General features: G+C 45.8%; 5 protein-coding genes across 5 annotated transcripts; 2 read left to right on the top strand and 3 right to left on the bottom strand.

Moving 5' to 3' along the window:
• Nucleotides 1-3,920: 3,920 nt before the first annotated feature.
• Nucleotides 3,921-4,379, top strand: LOC309590136 (histone H4). The gene has a single exon (XM_082311105.1). It carries the CDS (start codon nucleotides 3,946-3,948, stop codon nucleotides 4,255-4,257), a length of 312 nt encoding a protein of 103 aa, XP_082167231.1. The 5' UTR covers nucleotides 3,921-3,945; the 3' UTR covers nucleotides 4,258-4,379.
• Nucleotides 4,380-5,752: 1,373 nt separating this feature from the next.
• Nucleotides 5,753-6,544, top strand: LOC309590203 (histone H3.2). Its single transcript, XM_082311240.1, has one exon. The coding sequence runs from the start codon at nucleotides 5,850-5,852 to the stop codon at nucleotides 6,258-6,260; it is 411 nt and encodes a 136-aa protein (XP_082167366.1). The 5' UTR covers nucleotides 5,753-5,849; the 3' UTR covers nucleotides 6,261-6,544.
• A 3,945-nt stretch (nucleotides 6,545-10,489) lies between these two features.
• On the bottom strand, nucleotides 10,490-10,997 carry LOC309590205 (histone H3.2; the record flags this gene model as incomplete). The annotated part of the gene is made up of 1 exon (XM_082311242.1): nucleotides 10,490-10,997. The coding sequence occupies one exon, from the start codon at nucleotides 10,995-10,997 to the stop codon at nucleotides 10,587-10,589; it is 411 nt and encodes a 136-aa protein (XP_082167368.1). The 3' UTR covers nucleotides 10,490-10,586.
• A 1,120-nt stretch (nucleotides 10,998-12,117) lies between these two features.
• On the bottom strand, nucleotides 12,118-13,007 carry LOC309590202 (histone H4). The gene has a single exon (XM_082311239.1). It carries the CDS (start codon nucleotides 12,980-12,982, stop codon nucleotides 12,671-12,673), a length of 312 nt encoding a protein of 103 aa, XP_082167365.1. The 5' UTR covers nucleotides 12,983-13,007; the 3' UTR covers nucleotides 12,118-12,670.
• A 9,039-nt stretch (nucleotides 13,008-22,046) lies between these two features.
• On the bottom strand, nucleotides 22,047-22,795 carry LOC309588830 (histone H1.10-like; the record flags this gene model as incomplete). Its single annotated transcript, XM_082308521.1, has 1 exon — nucleotides 22,047-22,795. The coding sequence occupies one exon, from the start codon at nucleotides 22,793-22,795 to the stop codon at nucleotides 22,124-22,126; it is 672 nt and encodes a 223-aa protein (XP_082164647.1). The 3' UTR covers nucleotides 22,047-22,123.
• Nucleotides 22,796-23,137: the final 342 nt, after the last annotated feature.

Here is a 23,137-nt window from a genome sequence, read left to right as displayed (position 1 = left end):
GCTGGGAAGAAATAGCTTGGTTGAAACCATCTCAAGACCATTGCTCTCTTCAAACTTTGTTTTATCTGTTGTCCAGTTTTTACACTTTATGTTGGGCTGAGCCACATATACACCGCCCCCCCTCCTCACCCCTCATGCTGGTCTGGCTTGCTCAGGAAGGCATTATTCTTTGTAAGTTGTCTGAGGGAACCTGATGACTCACTGGTGCAGCTGTCTTATCTAAAACCATGGTAACCCTCCAGTCTCTCTAGTGTGGAGGTAAGCGCAGCTTTCTTTACAGTACATTGTTCCTCAAGCTCATTGTCCTTTTAGCCTTCTCCTTGGAGCTCTCCTCCACTGTGGGGGCATGCTGGTCTGTCAAAAGTGCCCAGGTTTTCAGTACAAGGGAACAATTTATTTCATTTGCCAGATAGTCCAGATGAGATCTAGTATGTTTTCAGCATGGCAGATCACAAGAGCACAATAAGAGCGCAAAGCAGGGCACTGTACCACCTGTCTCATTCACAAAGGACAGATTGCAATTCCAGTTTTCCTTTAAAAGTGACAGAATATTTTGAATAGGGAATGAAGCATCAGCTACCAGTGAGTGGAAAGCACAAGGAATACAAAAACCTGTCCAATACTCTACAAAATTCAAAACTACTAGTTTGAAAAATATCGGTACCTTTCCAGATGTTTATTCATATATATTTTTACAATATAATGGCTGACAGTAATTTTTTTGCCTAATGTTGATCTAAGAGTTGAAGCCTTAAATTCTATTTCCATTTCATGAATTCTGTTCTTTAAGTCAGGATTAAGTTAATAACTGTGTGTTCTAAATACTCACCCCAAGGTTATCGATACAGACATAATACCAATCAGAAGCCATATCTTACTGTGCTAGACTTTAAACATGTATGAATTAATTACCTAGAGAGTGCAAAACCAAAATATAAGCAAGGCGGCTGAAAACCTACAAATGGAAACCAAAAGCTGAGTGTACAAATCATGGCGATAGACAGCAAGTGTTCTCAACACACTAGAGGCTTAGTCATTTGCCTCTATCTCGCAGAATTAAATCTGTCTTGATTCCATCTCGTGAATCTGTCCGTAGTCTACATATGTGCTAACCATACAAAATTTGAAGTGCTCTTACTTGAGCACTGTCACTATTAAGCATGGGCAAGGGGTTGGGGAGCAGAAAGGGAGAGGTACTGAAATGTGGTGTTCTGCTGCTAATGAAGCACTACTGAGTGAAGAAACGAAAGTCATAATTAAAAAAAAAGTTATTATGGAATCCTTTAGGCTAGTAACAGCAGAAAAGGCTCGAATTTATTTACTGTTTTGTGACTTGTCAGTTCAGTATAAACAAGAACTGTAGCAAGCATAACACATTTTTTAAGCCCCAGTATCATACTCGGCTCACCTCTTCACTTCTCCCAGGAAGAGAAAGGAGGTATGCTTACGACTACACCAAATCTAAGCAGACTCACCACTATACCTAAGCATTCCTCTACACGTCTGCAACAGGAAGCACAGTTGCTACAGCCTAGATAAAAGCTGGGAATGCTTCTACTAGGTGAATGATAGTAACTGATTAGAAGAGTTCAGTGAGGGTTGCTTCACACTGGAGGAGAGGAGAAGCAAAGATCATTCCCATGTTTCTTAATAGACTCCTTTTCTGAAGTAATGCAGATTAGCTAGGGAGAAGAAAATTTTCATCTAAATCATATTTGTTATCTTCTTCTCAAAAAAACCCAACCAACCAACCAAACAAAAAAACCCCAGACCCCCCAAAAGACATAGATTTGATATTGACCATGAAAACATCTAGGGACAGTATTAGAAACAATATTTGAGATATCAGGACAATGAGCTCCTCTTTTAAGCTTTTGATATGACCATAGAGAGCAAAACAGTCCTTTGGTTTTATGATGGAATGTAATTCCGTCATTACTAAACAGAATAAGGGAAGCTGCTCCTTTCCAGTTTAGTAGCACAATAGAGATAAATTACGTATTATATGTTCTAATACGGCACAGTTTAAAAGAGTACATAGAAATTATGCATTCATTTCCTACATAAAAGGACAGAAGAAAACCAAATTACAACCCTTCCCCCCACCCCCCACCCCCCCCCCCCCCCGAAAAAATGAAACCATTCTTTATGTGTTAGTCTAGTAGTTATTCCAGCTTGGGATGTTCTTATATTGTAACATCCTTAGACAAGGATTGCTCCTTACTTTCATAAATTCTAATTCAGAATCTTGTCTGTTTCCAGTACAGATTTAGACCCATGAAAAAACAGCTAAAATTTGAAAAGCTTGATATGCAGTACAAGAGAAAGGTGATTTTCTTGCTAATTAAGGTAGCAGAAATTTAAATCTATAGTTATACTAAAGGAGATTTAGTAAAAAATAAGGAAAAAATCCCCACAGCAGTAACTCCAAATGAGCAAAATAAGTAAGAGAATCATATAATCATTTACGTTGGGAAAGACCCTTAAGATCATCAAGTCCAACCGTAAACCTAGCACTGCCAAGTCGACCCCTAAACTGTGTCCCTAAGTGCAACATCCACACGTCTTTTAAATCCCTCCGGGGTGGGGACTCAACCACTTCCCTGGGCAGCCTGTTCCAGTGCTTGACAACCCTTTCAGTGAAGAAATTTTTCCTAATATCCAATCTAAACCTCCCCTGGTGCAACTTGAGGCCGTTTCCTCTCGTCCTATTGCTTCCTACTTGGGAAAAGAGACTGACTCCCACCTTGCCACAGCCTCCTTTCAGGTAGTGTAGAGAGCGATAAGGTCTCCCGTCAGCCTTCTCTTCTCCAGGCCAAACAACCCCAGTTCCCTCAGCCGTTCCTTATAGGACTTGTTCTCTAGACCCTTCACCAGCTTCGTTGCCCTTCTCTGGACACGCTCCAGCACCTCAATGTCTTTCTTGTAGTCGGGGGCCCAAAACTGAACACAGTACTTGAGGTGCGGCCTCACCAGTGCTGAGTACAGGGGCACGATCACCTCCCTAGTCCTGCTGGCCACACTGTTTCTGATACAAGCCAGGATGCTGTTGGCCTTCTTGGCCACCTAGGCTCACTGCTGGCTCATGTTCAGGTGACTGTCGACGAACATCCCCTGGGCCTTTTCCACCAGGGAGCTCTCCAGCCACTGTTCCCCAAGCCTGTAGCATTGCATGGGGTTCTTGTGACCCAAGTGCAGGACCCAGCACTTGGCCTGGTCGAACCTCATACAATTGGCCTCAACCCATCGATTCAGTCACAATCTAATACAAAGGTAATAATATAAAAAAGATTCTATTCTGCCTTCTGCTTAATATGTGCTAACACACTCAAAATTGCTTATGTAGAAATTGGAAGAGAGTATCAAAGTTCCCATTTAAGAAATAGGAGGTGGAAAGCAAAATAGAAGCCCAATATATTAGAAAACCTGACAGCACAGATATTGTGGAAAATTTCCTAAAGCCACTAAGAGATTTCAAAACATTAAAACTTCTGAAGAAAAGTTTATACAACTTTGAATACAAGGCAAACAAAATGATAATTGAACAACAGCATGAAAATAATGAGAATTTAAAGTAATTCAAACAAACCTCAGTCACTGCCAGAAGATAAAATACACAAACATATGCATAGTAAATGGGTTTATACAAATCCAAGGAGGCGGAAAAAAAGCTTTCCTATTGTTACGAACATGTATGCCGTTCCAATTTTTTTTTTTTTTGGGGGGGGGTGGTAATTTTTTGTTTACTTTGTACACTTTACAGCACTGCTCAGCACGTGAACAGCAAGCGGTGTTCCACCATGAGCTGTGACGGAGGCAGAAAAAAATGTCGGGAACCCCGCCCCTCCCCGCTGCAGTCCCCAACCAGGTCGGCTCCCACCGCATAAAGGCCGCGGCGCGGGCGGCTGGTGCTCACAACTCGGAGCAGCCGGAGAAAGCAGCGCCATGTCCGGGCGAGGCAAGGGCGGGAAGGGGCTCGGCAAGGGGGGCGCCAAGCGCCACCGCAAGGTGCTGCGCGACAACATCCAGGGCATCACCAAGCCGGCCATCCGCCGCCTGGCGCGGCGCGGCGGCGTGAAGCGCATCTCGGGGCTGATCTACGAGGAGACGCGCGGCGTGCTGAAGGTCTTCCTGGAGAACGTGATCCGCGACGCCGTCACCTACACCGAGCACGCCAAGAGGAAGACGGTGACGGCCATGGACGTGGTCTACGCCCTCAAGCGCCAGGGACGCACCCTCTACGGCTTCGGCGGCTAAAGCTTTCTGCTCCCGGACCATCTCGAGAACCCAAAGGCTCTTTTAAGGGCCACCCACTTAAGCTGGAAAAGAGCTGTGTTGCTTCAAAGCTGGTAAAAAAGCAAAGTGAGTGCATTCAATTGTTTTCGGTAACTACCTTTTATTGGTAAATCACTGTATAGATGGCTCTTAAGCAGTGGTTAAGCACTTAGTAATTAACTAAATGTGTATTGCTAACACGTTAGGAATTGTCTTAAGTAAACGAGAGAACATACAAAGCTATTGATTTCGGTATCAAAGTAATTAGAATCTAATGAGTTTAGGACTTCATTTACTTATTCTCCGAAAAATCGAGCTGAATAGGAAAACACCCTAAACTTATGTTCCTGCTTTCAGCGAGTGAGCTAGCCCGGCTCAGGCAGTTACATATCGTCCCGCGGGCATCTCTCTTTGTATTTTTTCACTAATGGAGTAAACAGTAGCAGAAGTAGATAACGTATTGACTGATTTATAACTTATTGGGCTTGTTTAAATTATGTTAATCTCTGTACTGATGCTCGGCAGGTGGAAGTGTACGGGTGTGGGGTGGTCGCCCCCTGAACTCCTCGTAAAATTTTAAATACTGGAATGATGCCAAGTCTGTCCTCTGAAAGTGTTTTTTAGGAAGTCATCCGTTATTCTTTCTGTGTCCGGTGTATTAAAGCTTAGGAAGCTTCTTCTTTCAACTTAAGGCTGCTGAAGCTAGAGCAATTCTCCGTATCTAGTGCCGCTACCAGTCCTCCCTTCGTCCAAACGCCGTTCTCTATTCAGGCTGTGAGGACAACTCTCTTAGCTAGGAAAACATAGCAGGCATATGCAGTGGGAGAAATAGAAAGCTTATGGAGTTTGTGTTTCAGCAAGCAACAGCCTGGGAATACTTCTTATGCTGAAAGAAATTCAAAGTCGTTGAAAACATTATCCCTTGAATTAGAGCATTTTCGTGTGCAATTCATCTCGATGCAGAAGCATTTACCATACTAGCTACAGTATTACTTTCTACTATTTTAAGATTAAAGTTATTCTATGTTTAAAAAAAAAAAAAAACAAAAAAAAAACAAACTGGACACCCCCCGCGCCCCCCCCCCCCCCCCCAAAAAAAAAAAAAAGCCTAAGCCCCAAAATACCGTTATAAAGATTCCTATTGAGGAAAACTCGTACACCACTTTATTCTTTTATTTTTCAAAGCTCACGTCTCAGTGAGTTAGAACAAAATAAATATTAATCATCTATGCGTTCAGGACAGTATAATTCACAATTAACCATTTCCCGCTTGAACAATTTTCGCTAAAGGTTTTCATTTTCGAGACAGACTATGAAAATTGTTATAAGAAAGAGGTAAAAGCGAAAACAGAAGCGGCGAGTGCAAGGCGGGGGGAGGGTGAGCGCCGTTGGGCGGTTGGTGAAAAGGCGCGCTTTCAGGGCGCGGGCTTTTCGAATTTGGAAGCATCCACTAACAACGGGGTATTGCCGCCAGCCAATCAGAGAGGAGAACATGCTATAAAAGCCGGCGCGGCAACAGAGCCCTGCCATTCCAAACCGGCGGTTTTCAGGGGCAGCTCTGTTTCCTCAGAGCGATGGCGCGCACGAAGCAGACGGCGCGTAAGTCGACGGGCGGGAAGGCGCCGCGCAAGCAGCTGGCCACCAAGGCGGCCCGCAAGAGCGCGCCGGCCACGGGCGGCGTGAAGAAGCCGCACCGGTACCGGCCGGGCACGGTGGCGCTGCGCGAGATCCGTCGCTACCAGAAGTCGACGGAGCTGCTGATCCGCAAGCTGCCCTTCCAGCGCCTGGTGCGGGAGATCGCGCAGGACTTCAAGACCGACCTGCGCTTCCAGAGCTCGGCCGTGATGGCGCTGCAGGAGGCGAGCGAGGCCTACCTGGTGGGGCTCTTCGAGGACACCAACCTGTGCGCCATCCACGCCAAGCGCGTCACCATCATGCCCAAGGACATCCAGCTGGCCCGCCGCATCCGCGGCGAGCGCGCCTGAGCCTCCTGCCGCAGCCCTTCCCTTCTGTGATCCTTCATTCCCTCACTCTAAAGGCTCTTTTAAGAGCCACCACATTGCAAAAGAGGGCTGTGACACGCTCTTTGATAGTTGGGTACAAGGCTAGATCATCTTTAAGTTCTTTGAAGGTACTGTAAGTTTCTGGGACCGTTTTATAAGCAGTAATACTGCTAGCATTTAGTTTGTTTCCCTCCCACCGTACCCCGTTCTGTGCTCAGCTGATTTCTTTGGACACTTGTCAATAGGCCCTTGCAATCAGACACCACAATCCCAGTGAAAATGTGTTTATAAGCCTTCCTAAGCAATTTTCTAAATCTGCTTGATCTTTTGGGCAGACTGGTACATGCTGTTACAGTGAGAGGCTTGGAAGTATCTGACTGACTACATAGAAAAAGTAACTGCACAAATCAGAAAAAGAAGTGCTCAGATCAGGTAAATGAAGCATACTTTTCATTTAATAATCACAGCAAGAACTATAATCTTTAAAAAAAAAAAAAAAATGTACAGTAGGACAGAAAGCCTATGAGAATTCTTCCCCTGCCTCAGATTTCATACTTCTTGAAACATCTTACTTTGCAATGTTTTTTTTGAGCAATGCAGGATTTTTACTTTTAAGCAATGTAGAAGGCATAACCTGAATTAGTATTGGAATATAAACTTCAAACAGCTTTTTATTAAAGAAAAACTGATGTAAATATACGCTATCATTACTTTTGCTAGGATATACTCTAAAAATCCTAACGCTGTATTAGATGTCTGAGAGCTCTCCCTCTCTAAGTACGAGATGAATAAAACTGAAGTGTTAAGACAAGCCCAATGCAAGGGATAAAAATGGGAAATTCAATAACTTAGTCTAATTGCGATTTATATTCTTGATTTTCTTTGTTTGCTTTACAACTTTGAGGAAAGGCTGGAGTAGAGGACAAACTAGAGCTTGGAAACAGTAAAGAGAATCTGGTGGATGTTCAGAGGAAGTCCCCCCCTCCCATTTTCCAAATAAATGGAGAGCATCAGCACAGGTGAAATTTTCATAGCTTTTGTCTGGGACCAAAACAGCTGGGGGAAAGAAAGCAGCTGTCGAGTCTTGGCAGCTTTGTAACCGATGAGAGGCCTGTAGGAAATATGCTTATATGGTTTGGAGGATTGAGGACAAGCATTTTGTGTTTGATGATAAAAAGGTGCAGCTAGTAGAGGAATACACATGGAGGGATCAGAAGGTCAACATTTACTAGAGTTTAGTTGATTTAATAAAGTTTCATTGTCAGAAAATTACAGTTGGCCTTCACTTGAATTTCTTGTTTGATTGTGTCAAGTCTTGCAGGCTCTAGCTGTTTTAGTATTACAGAGAAGTCACCTTTTCTATTCATTCACAAGTAAAACATTCAGATTCCTATGGTTTTTGCTTCTTTGTTGTCCCAGCATCTTTTCCTCTGCCCTTGATAATGGTTTCTGGCCTGTCCGATACACTTCTGGAAATGCTACCGGCCAAATCGGTTTGACATAAAATTCATTTATTTGAGTATGGCATCTCATAGGGTGTTCAGAAACACTACATAGGAGGTAAAACATGGTAGATACAACTAATATTTATAGCATAATGATGTAGGTATGAATGTATATACACACACATATATGTATACATTCTATACATATACACACACACATATATATACTTTTTCTTCACTCACAAATTTTAATTCTTCTCAGTATCCATCCGCCTCTGTCTCTTTCCCAGTCCCCTCTGCCCCAGCAGCACCCAGTTTTATCCATCTGGCTTTATTTTTTGAGGTTCCAACAATACAACACGGTAGATCAAATGAAAGAAGCTACTTCACAGTTGGACTAGAAGATCACTATAGGTCCCTTCCAACTGAACTATTCCAGTCTATTAACCTCTTTGTACAACACCACTTGCAGAGTAAGGGGTGACAATTTCATAAAGTTGAAAGTAGAAGTGCTCCTGCTGGAACAGCAGAGAGACTGTGCCTGTAAGTGTAATTTGAAAGGAATTACAAATATATACACACTCTAAGACTACAGCAGGCTCCATCCTGATTGATTGTAATTGTTCCACACCAGCAGCATATTATTAACTGAAATGACTTAAGTTTGGAGCTAGGCACCGCTTCAAGGTGTTGAAGTGTTCGAGGCCAGGTTGGATGGGGCTTGGAGCAACCTGGTCTAGTGGAAGGTGTCCCTGCCCATGGCAGGGGGCTTGGAACTAGATGATCTTTAAGGTTCCTTCCAACCCAAACCATTCTGTGATTCTGTGAGGTTAGCAAACGTTACAATGTCTAAAACCTCAGACTTGTTACAATTGTAAATAAAGAGTGAGGTCACAGGGTAAACAAAAATGACCTTACTGGAATAAACACCGGTGCTTGCTTATAGTGCAAATAAATAGAGGTGAAATCTCTCTTAAAAAATACTTATACATTCTGGTTGAAAGCTAGAAAATAAATAAATAAATAAATAAAATAGAGTAGCATGTCTGTCCACCTTAGACTGCACAGCCATTGCATTCGTCACTTGGTAACATTGAAGCTCTTTTTGCTTCCATTGTAACCTGGTTTCAAAATAAGGCCATGAAGAGCCACAAACTCATTTGGGGGCCTTTATGTAGAGCCAAAAAAAAGGAGGGGAAAAAAAACACCCAACAGGAAAGAAACCCCCAAACCAACCTTGATCTGGGCTGATTGCTACACTCGGTGAGTCTTTCCACCTTCTCTTCTCATCTACCCGGGTGTGCCTACATTGCAGTGAGCACTTCTAAGAGAAAGCATCCAAATGCTGCCCAGCAGCCTCTAATGACAACAGGTGACAGCTCTGCCTTCTCATAGCTCCCTTCAGTGCTACCCAGCACTCAGGGCTGTTACAGCCCAGGTACCAGCTGTAACCTTTCACAGCCAGGGAGAAGACAGGAAGATGTTTCCCAAAATTATGGTAGACAGACACTGCTGTTACTCTCCATTATGAATCTGAGGCCTAAGTTTTAACTTCCTATTATAATGCTGAGGATATTACTAGGCTGGTCACTCCTGTGTGCATGTCTCATAGCAATTGGGAAAAGGTAGGTCCCTATAAGGGAGGTTGAAAGCTCCATGCATATATACATCTATCCTACCAGTATATTCTGAAGAATCCTAGAAATCTCACTGAAAATCTGTAGAAATCAGACAACTCCGCATATTTTCTGACTGCATAGAATCTTGTAATCCCCATCTAAGGAAGTGCAAGTTCAAAGACAAGTACATGTACCATGTACACTCATTGTTGGAAAAATTCACAGATTTCCACTCCAAAATTTTTATAAAACTCTTATTACAAATACCATCACCACCACCCCCCCCCAAAAAAAAAAAAAAAAAAAAAGTACTCAGGAAATGCATAAACTTTTCCCCCCCCAGTTTTGTATTATCAATGGTAACAGAACTGGACAAACTTGAAACTTATTCCTGTGTACAATACTTTTCACCCATAGTTTCCTGGCCTCTTTAGGTATGTTTCTGTGCTGTGAGAAAGAAGCCGCACACGCCCCATCGCTTCAGCATACTTGTCCATCATTTTGAGACCGGCCTCAAAATCAGTCTGTTGAGACAGATATTCTTGCTCCTGGTATTAAAAAATGCTGGAGCAAGAGGGCAGTCCCCTTCAAAATGGGCTGCCTTAGCCAGGTTCAACAATAACACGGTTCCAGAGAGCCGCAGGAAATTTCTGCTCTTGCCTAGACCTAGCCAGCCAGGAGAGTTTAAGGCCCAGAACTCCTGAGTCTGGGGCCATCCCAGACAGAGCTGTGTCCCACCTGCCTTCTCCCTCAAAGATGTTTCAAGCCTAGTATAGTCAAAGCAGTGTAAGAATCTCCATCCTGCCTGGTGTTCTCTGCTCACTGTCCTTAAACTAATGTATTGACACACACCCCTCCCCTAATTTTGTTTCTCCTTCTCCTACCAGTGTTCATAAAGTGCCTGTTACCCCTCTTTCAGTATTTGCAAAGCACCTTGGGGAATCACAAAGCAGAAAACGTAGAACCATGTGGAGTTTATAAAAGATAAATATATATACGCAGGCAATATAGTAAAATAAGAGGGGGAAAAAAAAGCAACAAAAAGAGGAGCCATAAGACAACATGCTATAGTTTCGAAAAAAAAAAAAAAATAAAGAAAGCATTATTACTTCTAAAGCATACCCGCTTGAAAACAGTGCTACAACTCTTTTGCTTGTGGATGGAGTGGCTCTTAAAAGAGCCTTTGGGTCTTTGTGGGCCGCCTCGGTGTCTGCCGGCAGCGCGGAGGGGCTGCGGCAAGAGGCTCAGGCGCGCTCGCCGCGGATGCGGCGGGCCAGCTGGATGTCCTTGGGCATGATGGTGACGCGCTTGGCGTGGATGGCGCACAGGTTGGTGTCCTCGAAGAGCCCCACCAGGTAGGCCTCGCTCGCCTCCTGCAGCGCCATCACGGCCGAGCTCTGGAAGCGCAGGTCGGTCTTGAAGTCCTGCGCGATCTCCCGCACCAGGCGCTGGAAGGGCAGCTTGCGGATCAGCAGCTCCGTCGACTTCTGGTAGCGCCGGATCTCGCGCAGCGCCACCGTGCCCGGCCGGTACCGGTGCGGCTTCTTCACGCCGCCCGTGGCCGGCGCGCTCTTGCGGGCCGCCTTGGTGGCCAGCTGCTTGCGGGGCGCCTTCCCGCCCGTCGACTTACGCGCCGTCTGCTTCGTGCGCGCCATCGCCTCCCAACTGCACGCCTCTGCCTGAGAGACAGGAGTGAACAGCAGCAGCCGCGCAGCGCCCTATTTATAGAGCCGCCTCGTCTCTGATTGGACGACGGAAGCGCGACCTCATTGGGTGCCGTGAAAGTCCCGGCCGGGGCCCAAGGAAGCCGCATTCGCCGCTGCCTCCACCCCCGCTGCTCCCCCACTCCCGCTCCGACCCCGCTGCGAGTCACGACTGCCTCGGTGCGCGCCCAAGGCCTGGGGGCGGGCGGGTTTGAGACACAGCGCTCGCATCTCTTCTGCTTCTCCGGCTTTCCCTCTCTGCCAGGCTCCTGACATTAAAAGCCCTGTGAACTCAAATGTGGGCTTTTAAGGCTCAAATTCAGGAGCTGTTCTTAAAGCCGCTAATTATTTTAAGAGTTATTTTTGGTGGGCTGGTTACAAAAGAAGGAAAAAGTTCCTTCAATGCCGTACAGATCTCCCTCTTACCGTTAGAGGCACCTTATCCCCAAGGCAAAGATCGCCTGGTATCTCAGAACACAGCGACAGACGCTTAAGAAATCCTACAATGCAAGTCTGTAGCTGTAACAAGTATGTAACAAGCTGTAACAATCGAGAAGCATATTTTCAGCTTTTTTTCTCATGTTATTTTCTTTTCTCAGGAAAATCGGCATGAGAGGTCATAAGTATTACCAAGTAAAATCGTGACTTTGAGAACAGGCAATGAAGTTATTTGTGAAATGAAGTGTTTAAAACGAATACGGAATTACCCTATTATCTAATTTGCCTACTCCTTAAGGTTGTGATATAACCAGAAGTGACCACGAATATTTACTGATTGCTGCTGTTTGAGAGTGGTCAATGACTGCCGATAGTTTTATATAAATCTGAAAAAGAGGTTTTGCCATTTTTAACTCTGGTGACGAAGGAAAGACTTCAGAAGTCCTCTCTGTGCAAGAATGAAAAAGCCTTCGCGCAAGAATCCTTTTGACGCATTTTCTTAGTATGTGTTGCCAGGGGCGTAATTTTTCAGTCATGTTCCCCTCCCCCCCAAGTACTCTAGAAAACTATAATAGATTTACTCATGAAATTGCTGTTAAAAACAAAAAAATATTGACAAGGAACTGAGAACGGGTTATAGCAAAGAAAAAAGTTTATTTATAAGTATCAAAGAAAACGTTCATCTCAGGGCTACTTCTGTATTTTTCTCTAGATAATAAATTGGTTTCCCTTTCTTCCTTGCAGTAGATTATTTACTTAGTTAAGTAAAAACTTTAGAACACAAGACACTGAAAATATTCCAGATTACTATACTTAAATCGGCGAAGATTAGAAGAAAATGTAAAGGAAACATTCAGTTGATTACTAAGAGCACTTAAATTGATTTTTAGTGGGGTACAACGTTTGCAAGGGAATTTAAGGAGCACACAAGGAAAACAGCATCTCTTTTATACAGCATAGACAACTTCGGCACTAACAGCAAAATTAAACCATTAGGTCGTACTTATCGAATCATAAAGCCTTTTAGTAGTACTCTGTAATTATCAGTTTTAACAACTTTGGAAATTGAGGAATAGATGCTTCCAACGTCCTTTCAGAAGAAACAATGTTGCAGCTCCTCTTAGAGGGAAGTGGGTGGCCCTTAAAAGAGCCTTTGGGTTCTCGAGATGGTCCGGGAGCAGAAAGCTTTAGCCGCCGAAGCCGTAGAGGGTGCGTCCCTGGCGCTTGAGGGCGTAGACCACGTCCATGGCCGTCACCGTCTTCCTCTTGGCGTGCTCGGTGTAGGTGACGGCGTCGCGGATCACGTTCTCCAAGAAGACCTTCAGCACGCCGCGCGTCTCCTCGTAGATCAGCCCCGAGATGCGCTTCACGCCGCCGCGCCGCGCCAGGCGGCGGATGGCCGGCTTGGTGATGCCCTGGATGTTGTCGCGCAGCACCTTGCGGTGGCGCTTGGCGCCCCCCTTGCCGAGCCCCTTCCCGCCCTTGCCTCGCCCGGACATGGCGCTGCTTTCTCCGGCTGCTCCGAGTTGTGAGCACCAGCCGCCCGCGCCGCGGCCTTTATGCGGTGGGAGCCGACCTGGTTGGGGACTGCAGCGGGGAGGGGCGGGGCTTGGCGCTCGCTCCCGCGGGATCTCCCCGCTTTCCCTATCGCGCGCCCCGCTAGCACAAAAATGCGGGTTTCCTGCCAGTTTCCCTTCCCGCGGCTCCAGCGGTTGGATGTTGCTGCCCTTTTTCGGTACGTTTGTTTTTTTCGGGTAGCAAAGTCGTTGGGCCTGTGTATATAATAGTTTGTGCATTTTTAAAAATCTTTGATATGTCGTGATCATTTAGAAATAAAACCTCGATCATAGAAAGGTCTCCCAGTTACTGAATCACTTAAATTACTCTCTGATTTTTTACTCTGTTGTTTTAAAATATGGGTATGTGTTATGTAGTGCAATTTCACCTGGTTGCATTGATTCGCACATGTGGCTTCAGTGTTTTAAACAGCTGCTCCTTCTGTTGTTTTAATGGCGCATCTTGCAGCAAAATCTGTGCAATCGTGTTTCTGAGAAATTCTACACCTCCTTGAATTTCTTCCTCATCTCCATTTCCCGCCCTTTCTGAACGTTTTCTCAAGGAGAGTTTAGCAGTAAAGGTATGCTAATCCAGAGTTTAACCCTTACTTGCTCCACTTTAATCTATTAAGGTAAAACGGTTCTTTTGGACGAATATTTTTACAGTACTTTCCATTCTTGTGGTGGCACAGACAGTAATGTGGCTATTTTTTAGAGGGATTGAAAAATTAAGTACGTAAAAAAAAGTATGTTTTTGTCCTTCAGGGGCAGCTATCAACTCTGGTTTTGGTTTCTCTTGGGGACGAAGATCTTCTGAGGTTTTACTGTTGAAAACAAGAAGCAGTATTTAACAAAAACCATTCAGTAGCTGGCTTTCGACCTGAAAATGGTCAGGAACGGTGAAAAAAAATTCCAGTATTGAGCGTTTGCTGCCCTCTCATGGACGTTGTTTGGTCTTTTTTTCCTTACAAGCTGAGAGGCTTGATATAATGTATCCTTTCCTAAAGATACAACAGAAGATTTATCAATAATCAGTCTCTATTTTTGCATAGGCCATGGATACATATATTGCATATGCTAACAGAGAAATCACTTTTCCAGTGGCCCCCCACTGGCAGATGAAAGTAGTCTGCCGTGTTGTTCATGCACAATCTTTTCAGCGTAGACCCAAAGGAAACCCAAATGGGGCAAGACAAACACCACGACTCTGAAGGAGACATCCTAAAGGCTCAAACCAGTAACAAATGTCCTGTTCCACAAGGAACTTCACAGTATCCTAAGTTGGGCTATGGAGATAATTCTAGAGTACAGTGAGGATGCCATGGCTAAGTTAATAGTGTTCTCTTTCCTAAGGCCAGTTTGGTCCTTCCAGGGAGGGAAGTACAGGGACCATGACTGGACTGCTGTGGGAGACCAGGCCACTGTGAGAAACTGGGCACTCTGTAGTCAGGTCCTCTGTCATTACCAGGAGATTTTGAGAGTAAGGTAACTGTATCCTGCACTGGTGAGGAAAGACAGTTCTTGTAACTATGCTGCAGGCTTTATTGCTCTCTGAGTACCCAGGCAAGTCACCAGGATGTTACTAACAGGGTAGTTTAGCACTACCTGCTGCAGAGCTCCCTGAACCCACTCTGCCATGAGAATCCCCTGGGAGTTATTACCACTTGCAGACCCCTGCCATGAGGTTACCAGACAATCCTGGGCTTCACCAAATCACTTTCCCATGCAGTCCCTGATGAGTTGTCCAGCTCTGGAAAGCTGAGGTTTTGTTCTTACTTTTTTTCATGGGATAAAATTAAGTTAGAGCTTGATACTATAACCCTGCTCCATAAGGAGCTACTTCTGCCCAGGAATCTGTGACTACATATAATATTTTGCCTTGTCTCCTTGTCTGTCTCCGTGTCTCCATGCTCTCCTTGGCAAAATGTCGGAACCCATTTGGAAATGGATTTTTTAAAAATAAGCAGATACATACTTGTTCATAGCACTGCTTTTTCACTCATGACAGAAATTCATTTCATAAAGTGAACCAAGGTTGGAGCCGAGTTTCCTCTCTTCTTCCCTCCCACGTGATTCCAAATTACGTATCAAATTTCATCTGGTCTACTAAGTCTGTCTGATAAACTGTAACTGTAACTTGAGATAGAAATGTAACACCTTCTGGAAAGTTGCTAAGATTCATAGAATTATTTGCATTGGAAAGGATGGTGAAAGATCACCTAGACTAACCCCCGTGCTGTGGGTAGGGACATCTTTCAAGTGAAAGCCCCGTCCAACCTAACTTTGAACACTTCCAGGGATGAGGCATCCACAACTTCTCTGGGCAACCTCTTCCAATGTCTCACCACCTTCATAATAAAAAATTTCTTCCTTATGTCCAATCCAAATCTACCCTCTTTCAGTTTAAAACCATTTCGCCTTGGCCTGTCACTTCAGGCCCTTCTGAAAAGTCTTTTTCCGTCTGTCTTGTAAGCTCCGTTCATATACTGAAAGGCCACAATAAGGTCTTGCTGCAGCCTTCTCTTCTGCAGGCTGAAAAACCCCAACTCTCTCAGCTTTTCTTCATGGCAAAAGTGTTCCGGCCCTCTGATTGTTTTTCTGGCCCTTCATGAGGTTCACATGGGCCCGCTCCTCAAGCCCGTCAAGGTCCCTCTGGATGGCATCCCTTCCCTCTAGCAAATCAGCTGCACCACTCGATTTGGTGTCATCCACAGACTTGCTGAGGGTGCACTCCATCCCACTGTCTCTGTCATTGATGAAGGTATTAAACAGTACTGGTCCCAGTACAGACCCCTGAGGGACACCACTTGTTACTGCTTTCCATTAGACATTGAGCCATTGGCTGTAACTCTTTGGATACAGCCATCCAACCAATTCCTTATCCATTTTACAATCCATCCATCAAATCCATACTTCTCCAATTTCAAGGTAAGAACATTATGGAGGACCATTTCAAAGGCCTTACAGAAGTCCGGGTAGATGACATCAGTTGCTCTTTCCTTATCCACGGATGCAGTCACTCCATTGTAGGAGGCCACTAGATTAGTCAGGCATGATTTGCCCTTGGTGAAGCCATATTTACTGTCTCTAATGACCTCCCTGTCTTCCATATGTTTTGACATAGCTTCCAGGAGGATCCGTTCCATGATCTTACCAGGCACTGAGGTGAGGCTGATTGGTCTGTAGGTCCCAGGGTCCTCTTTATTATCCTTTTTAAAAATGGCTGTGATATTCCCTTTTCTCCCATCTCTGGGAGACAAATATTTAAGGAGTTAAGAACCAAGAAGCCAAAGGCAGGCAACTGGGGAATGGGCACAGAGTTCTGTTATGAAGACAGTAACTCTACGGCGGAGAAAACAGAGAAGCACGGAAGATGTGGCAAAACACTGTAGTGGCAATGGGAATGTGCATTGTTACTAGGGCAGTTACATATAACTGAGCATGAATATGCAATATGCAGATCAAGTATATACAGCCTTGGTTGACTAGTGCCAGCGTACACTGGTTGCTGAAAGAACAACAGGAACTCCTTTTTTTATGGCTAGTGCAGGTCCTGACCTATGCTTTGTTTATTTTTATTGTTTTCAGTGTTTGATGAGAACAATAGTCCTATTATTATTTTTCTACATTTCATTTTTTCCACAGCTCCTGGCAGACCAATCCTGAAATCATTGAAAAGCAAACCCTGCAGTCCTTTGAAAAACCAAGCACCGGGGTTTCATTGATGTCCCAGCACGAGGCCCGCAGGAGTGATGAACAAAACTGTCATGGGAATGGACGTGCAAAGAGACCACAAAAAAAATCTGCAAAGTGAAAATCGGAATAAAACAGAACTCCAAATCTAGAAAAAGTTGTCCAAAATCGACTATGGAGAGTGAATGGGGATCCCAGGAGAGTCACACTGGTGACTTTGTTGTGCTTTGACAACAAGTTCTGGAGAAGAGGGATCTCAGATCGCCACAGAGAAACATGGCTGGTATCCCCCAGTGCCCAGAACTGGACTGGGTGCATTGTGATCCAGGTAGTAAAAAAGAAACTTGTGGCAGAAAAACTATATTGTGTAACCTTGCCAACTCAAAGGGGTCTAAGTGAAAAGTGGTCCTGCACCTGAACTCAATCTGGTCCGAATGCGAGCAGCAGAGAACAGGTCTAGTATTAATGATACTCAGATTGCACTCTTATTTTTGGGGACTCCACACTGTCTGTCACCACCTTCCTGTCCATAGACTATAGTTGTCTCCCACTCAGCTCCTTCCTTTTGAGAACCTGTAAACTTAGTCTTGAAATGTACATATTTACATCTCTCCATTTGTTCAGCCCAGGATACTATGAAGGGCTTTTTCTCTGCTTTATTCGGTTCAGGGTGCTCACTAGTACTGAGACTGTGCAAGAACAGCATGTCCCTATTTTAACCTTCTTTGTGCCTGAACTAACATCATTCAGCCTTTTATGGAAGACTAGTTTGCAGTTTTCTCTAACAAATGCAGAAGCTTTTTTATGTTAGTATTGGAATAGTTTCACTTGAAATAAAACTCCTGCTTTAGTGTTTTTAAGAAATGAGCCTCTAAGAGAGACCTTTTTATTGTTCTTCAAAGACATGCTGAGGCCATGCAGAATAAACTCTTACTCTCACATGACAACTACAGTAAAGGACACAGAGATACACAAAAAGCACAGGAGTAACAGAACCCACGAACAGAGATCAAAGAGGTATAGATATACATGTACAGAAATTACCTGGTTTTGTGGTAATCTGACAGGCAATTTGGCTTTGGGGTGACTAATGCCCATGAAAAATTCTATAACCCTATAACACAAAAGTGTTCATCAGTACAAAGTGATTTACTAGTCTGTGAGGAAGAAACTTGACTTTAACAGAATTTTTGCCAGGTTGCTGAGAGTCTGTTCTGCTATATGTAGACTTTTATCTAACTCACAGATTCATTTGCCATTACTTTCTTTCTCCATTTCTACTTCCAGTGCTGGAACATCACAGACTTTTGATATCGCAATTTACTAAGTAAGTAAATCTGTGAAATAAAAAGTTGACCCTATGGAAGAGAAAACAAATGAAAGCAGGTCTTACTGGTAATAATTTGCAATTCTGAAGCCATTTTTTTGACCTCCCTCCTAATTTTTGAGCAGCTTAGCATTTAAAATCATAAAGTGGATACTTGTGTTTTCTGTTGAAGTACGGCTGCTCACTAAACACCAGCATTTTTTTGCTTGCTGTCAAGCCACCTCCTCTTTGACCACCAGTAGCTCAGCAGCAGATGTCAAATCGTTGCACTGATCAGCCTGATTGCAATCCAGTTTCCAGATCAGAACTATTCACAAAAGACAAAATGTGTTTTGTGGCTGAGATCCTAAAGCTCTGCTTGCCATGTTACTTGCCATGTGTTCCAGGCAGTGGTATTCATGTTCCTTAGAGTCTGTAGTGTGGGGAGATGTCCATGCACTGATGGCATTGTAGAAATTCAAGAAATCTGCTATTCATCTCAGAATAGAATACATTAGTCTGAGCACTTTGCAAATGTGGAACAGTCTAGGGACATCATGTAGCCTAAAAACTTAAACAAATAGAAGCTGCATGGCCAGAGAAATGTCTTGTCATATAATACAAAAGTCTTGTTGGAATCTTATTTTGGGATATTAATACAACCCCTGAATGTGGTACGAAATGTCTGGGGACATTTCTGCTCATTGGTTCTTAGAAAAGGACAGCCAGCTAAGAGAGAGATGGAGATAAGGGCACAATGGGCAAGGAAGATGTTCCTTGTAACAAATGTACCCAATGTCCAGAAACTGAACAGTTCATCAGCATTACAAGAAGACAAAACAAAACGACATTAGGCCCTCTTAGTTGTTTTGAGGTTTGATTTTTCATTATGAGCACATGTCCCAAGTCCTTTTCAAGCTGCCCATCTTAGCACATGACACGTCTTGGAAGATATCGAGCAGAGCTCATCTCTTTTCCTTCTTTCCCCAGTTTCATGAGGCATCTTAACAGATTTGAGAAAAGAAATTAATGCCCAGATGTCCAAAAAGGATGTAATACAACAAAGTGAGATGTGTTCTCTCTCCACTGCAATCGTAAATCATACACTGGAACCTCAGCTCAGCAGGTTAGCTAGAAATTTAAACCATGACCGCAGAATAGTATCCCCTGATTTTTCCTTGGGATATCAATTTCTCTTATGCTCAGAATAGGAAATTTCTTAAGTATCTGGAGAGTGGCCTGTTGAAGATGGTGTGGGGTCCTGAGGGACATGTGGTGATCAGGCACTGTGGCAGTGACTCGATAATTTAAGATAAGCTTTTTCTGAGGGAGAATCAGCCTGGATTTGTGCACACCTGCTCCTGTAGCTGAGATGAGCTGGCATCCACAGGCTAGCAGTGCACAGGCTGAGGGGGAAGGAGGATGAGGAATGATGAATTAGGGGTACTGACTGATATGCTACTGGTGCAACTGGCATAAACATAACATTACACTTGCCCCTGCAAAATTATTTTTCTCAAGCCACTCTTGCCCTTTGTCACTGCACTCCCTTTTTCCAGTTGGCAAAAAATTTTTCCAGTAGCTATCTATGCTATGCTGCCCAGCTCAGCTGTACAAGTTTAACAGGATTTTTTGGTTCGATGTTAACTTTGTCACTGTACTGGACAGTATATCCACTGGGCCCTATATAGCTAGTCCATTCAGTGTTCCTGCGTACACATACACTTCCCTTCTGTAGTGTGGAACAATCTCTTACATTATTTGGCAGCTATCTCCAGCTAAGGACTATAAAGTCTATTCAGCTGAAGCCACAGCTATATACTCTTTGCCTATAAAGGTATTTTAGACTGGTATTATTGTACATGGTCCAGTGCTCTCCATCACCACTTATATTCAGTAATGCATTAATTTTCTAAATCTCAACTACTGCAATATCTGAGGTGGGTAACTGGTCCAACTGAATTTTCTTAAAAAAACAGTTATAATAATTTTGAGTTTTCCCTCTTACCTCTCAGAATAGGGAAAAAAAATCTCCCTGATGCCTCCTCCAAGTAAGCAGGGAGGGTAAGCTGCAACAGGCCAAGAGTGAGCTGCTGTCATTACCCCGACTCATTCCGATGCTGAAATGTTTATTCCGGGGCCATCCTGCCAAGGACAATTCAATTAACAGGGATGTGTGTGGTACAGTTTTGCCCATACTACTGTAATTGGGTTTTTTCTTTTCAGGCTCAGCTGTAAAGAAATAAATTAAGCATGAATATCACGTTTGCTACAGCAGCGTATGTGCAGTTTGGCCATACCCAGTCAAAATCTACTCCCCTCAGACTAGTTGTAGTGGGCTGGAAAATCGCAGTTGACGCACTTTCCTTGGGTCAGTGCACCTAGCTGGGTGAAAGCCGTTGAGAATTAGTGGGTGTGATTCCCAAGACCCTTCACTTACGGTAACTATGAGTCTGGTAGGCACATCTCCATCCCAGACAGGGGCACAGGCATGTGATCTCAGGAATTCGGGCTGTCAGGGTGAGGGGATATGGCCCGATAATTTCAGAAAAGAAGTGGGATGTGTATGCAGATTTGTATGTTATACAGAGGAAGAGGTCATAAACCCAAGCAAGGACCAGAAAGTCGGATGCACCCTAAGAGGCAATGCAGAAGAGTAGGAACAGCGTTTCAAGAACAGGGCTTAAAAACAGAGGCTCTGTTTAGTATTTCCTTTCCTTTTCGTACAGGGATTTAGGTCGTGGACAGTCTTTGCGAAAATACAAACACCGTCGAAATCCGGTCCCACCATTTCTCCTCCAAACTGCAGGGACCCCATGGCCGGGTAATCCGTTCAGATACGCGAGATTAACAGCCGCGGACTTGAGATCAACCATCTTTCTTGAGAGCTGAGCAGGTAATTCCACGAAATTCCCCTTTCTCCTGCCCGCTGGGGAAGCCGTGGTAGCAGCACTGTGACTAAAGAGAAGAAAGAGCCTCTCTCCCCGCTGCTCCCCGACTGCTTCTCACTGCTGGCGGCCAGGCAGAGCTAAGCGGAGCGAAGCGCATCGCTTGAGTGCCGTAAAGGCGACGGAAGAAGCCTACGGTCGAGACACTGGGAGGAGGAGGAGGCTGCAGGGTCTGGGGACAGGCGGGGGGAGACGTGCGGGAGGCTCCGGCCCCCGCGGGCTCCTACCGCGCCCAGCGCTGCCTCCGAGCGGCTCCGTTGCCGAAACGAGCCCCCGGCACCCGGTTAAGAACCCAGCCCGGCAGCTCCAAGGAGGGAGAGGTTCAGCACAGAAGTCGAGGACCGGCGGGCAGCACCAAGGACTGCTCAGAAGGCAGCTCGAAACACCCGTGCCTCTCGGAGCCCGCTCGCCGTACGTCTTCCAGGGAAGAGAAGAGTTTGCAAGGGACAGAACTGGGCTGGGAGTGGAAAAGGCCGTAGGAGGGGAGCAGGTACCCAGGAAGTTCCTAAACCTCTTCCGCCGAGTGAAAAAAAAAAAAAAAAAGAAAAACAAAACAAAAAAAACCCAACACCGGAGCGTCTGTTTAACCCGAAAACTGCTGTGCACCAGAAAAGCCCGAGCGTCGCGGCCAATCTCTGCGCAGCGCGGGCTTTTCGAAATCGGTAGAGCTCCGGGGGACGGGCGGGAGCGCTTCCCAGCGCGGCTCTTCGTCCCCCGGCTGACCGCGGAGAAACTGCGGGGAGCCGCAGCATCCCGCCCCCCCCTTCCCCTCCAAGAGCCGGGGAGCGGTACCCAAGTTCCACGGGAACTTTGGGCTCTCACCGATTTCGTGCGGCTGACGGGAAGCTATTTGCCCCCACGCCCGCGGGGGTGCGCTGAAACCGAGCTGTACCGCGGTGAACACTGCTGCGGTGCGGTGCGGCCCGGCACCTGCGAAGAACAAGAGCGCGGAAGTTTGTGCTGCTATCGACCTTAATTTAAACAACAGCAGTGCCGAAGAAAAGAAATTAAAATGACACGCACACACACAAGCCAGACATAAAAAAAGCGTTCCAACTCTTTCTGGGAAAACTTGGGTGGCTCTTAAAAGAGCCGTTAGATTTGTCTGCAAGGCAGAAAGGATTTTTTCAAAACCATTTATTTCTTCTTGGGGGCCGCCTTCTTTGCCTTGGTCGCTTTCGGCTTGGCCGCCTTCGGCTTCACCGCTTTCGCCTTGGCCGGGCTCTTCGCCGCCCCTGCCGCCGCCTTTTTGGGCTTGGCAGCCTTGGTCGCCTTCTTGGGGCTCTTGGCCGCTTTCTTGGCCGCGGTGGCCGCCGGCTTCTTCGCTTTCTTGGGGCTCTTCTTTGCTGTCACCGCCTTCTTGGGCTTCTTGGCAGCGCTGGCAGGCTTCTTGGCTGCCGGCTTCTTGGGCTTGGCCGCGGCTGCCCGCTTCTTGGGGGCTTTTTCCTTCACTTCTCCTGGCTTCTTGCTGAGGCGGAAGGAGCCGGAGGCGCCGGTGCCCTTGGTCTGCACCAGGGTGCCCTTACTGACGAGGCTCTTGAGCCCCAGCTTGATGCGGCTGTTACTCTTCTCCACGTCGTAGCCGCCGGCGGCCAGCGCCTTCTTGAGCGCGGCGAGGGAGAGCCCCTTGCGCTCCTTGGAGGCGGACACGGCCTTGGTGATCAGCTCGGTGACGCTGGGGCCCGCCGGCTTGCGGGCTTTGGAGCCGCCCGCCGCCTTCTTCGGCTTCTTGGCGGCGGCCGTAGCCTTGGCCGGAGCCGGAGCGGCGGCGGCGACGTCAGGCGCGGCGACCGGAGCGGTCTCGGCCATGGCGCCGCCCGCGGAGTCAGCGCGAACAATGGCGCCGCCGCCGCCGCCGCCCCCTTTTATAGCGGCGCCGCGCGCGCTGATTGGTGGGGTCCACCCCGCCCCGCCGCCGCTGCCCGTTGTGTTTCTTCCCGGTCCAAAAAGGGATTTTTCCTCCCGAAATTTACTGCCGATGCACAACGTTTCTTCCCGGGTGGGGAGGGGTGCGTCTGTCCTACCAGCTAACCGAGTTTCCCGCTGGCAGGAGCAGAAATGAGGGAAAAGCGACCCTAGAAACTCCGCGGCATGAAGCCGCAGAGACCTCAGCAGAGAGAAACTTTCGTTTTATCTTTTAAATTAAAATCA

This window comes from Platalea leucorodia (genome assembly GCF_965183815.1).
Source record: "Platalea leucorodia genome assembly, chromosome: 4".
In the NCBI taxonomy this organism is placed as follows: domain Eukaryota; kingdom Metazoa; phylum Chordata; class Aves; order Pelecaniformes; family Threskiornithidae; genus Platalea; species Platalea leucorodia.
Note: the sequence above shows the minus strand (reverse complement) of the source record. Positions and strands in the feature narration are given on the sequence as shown.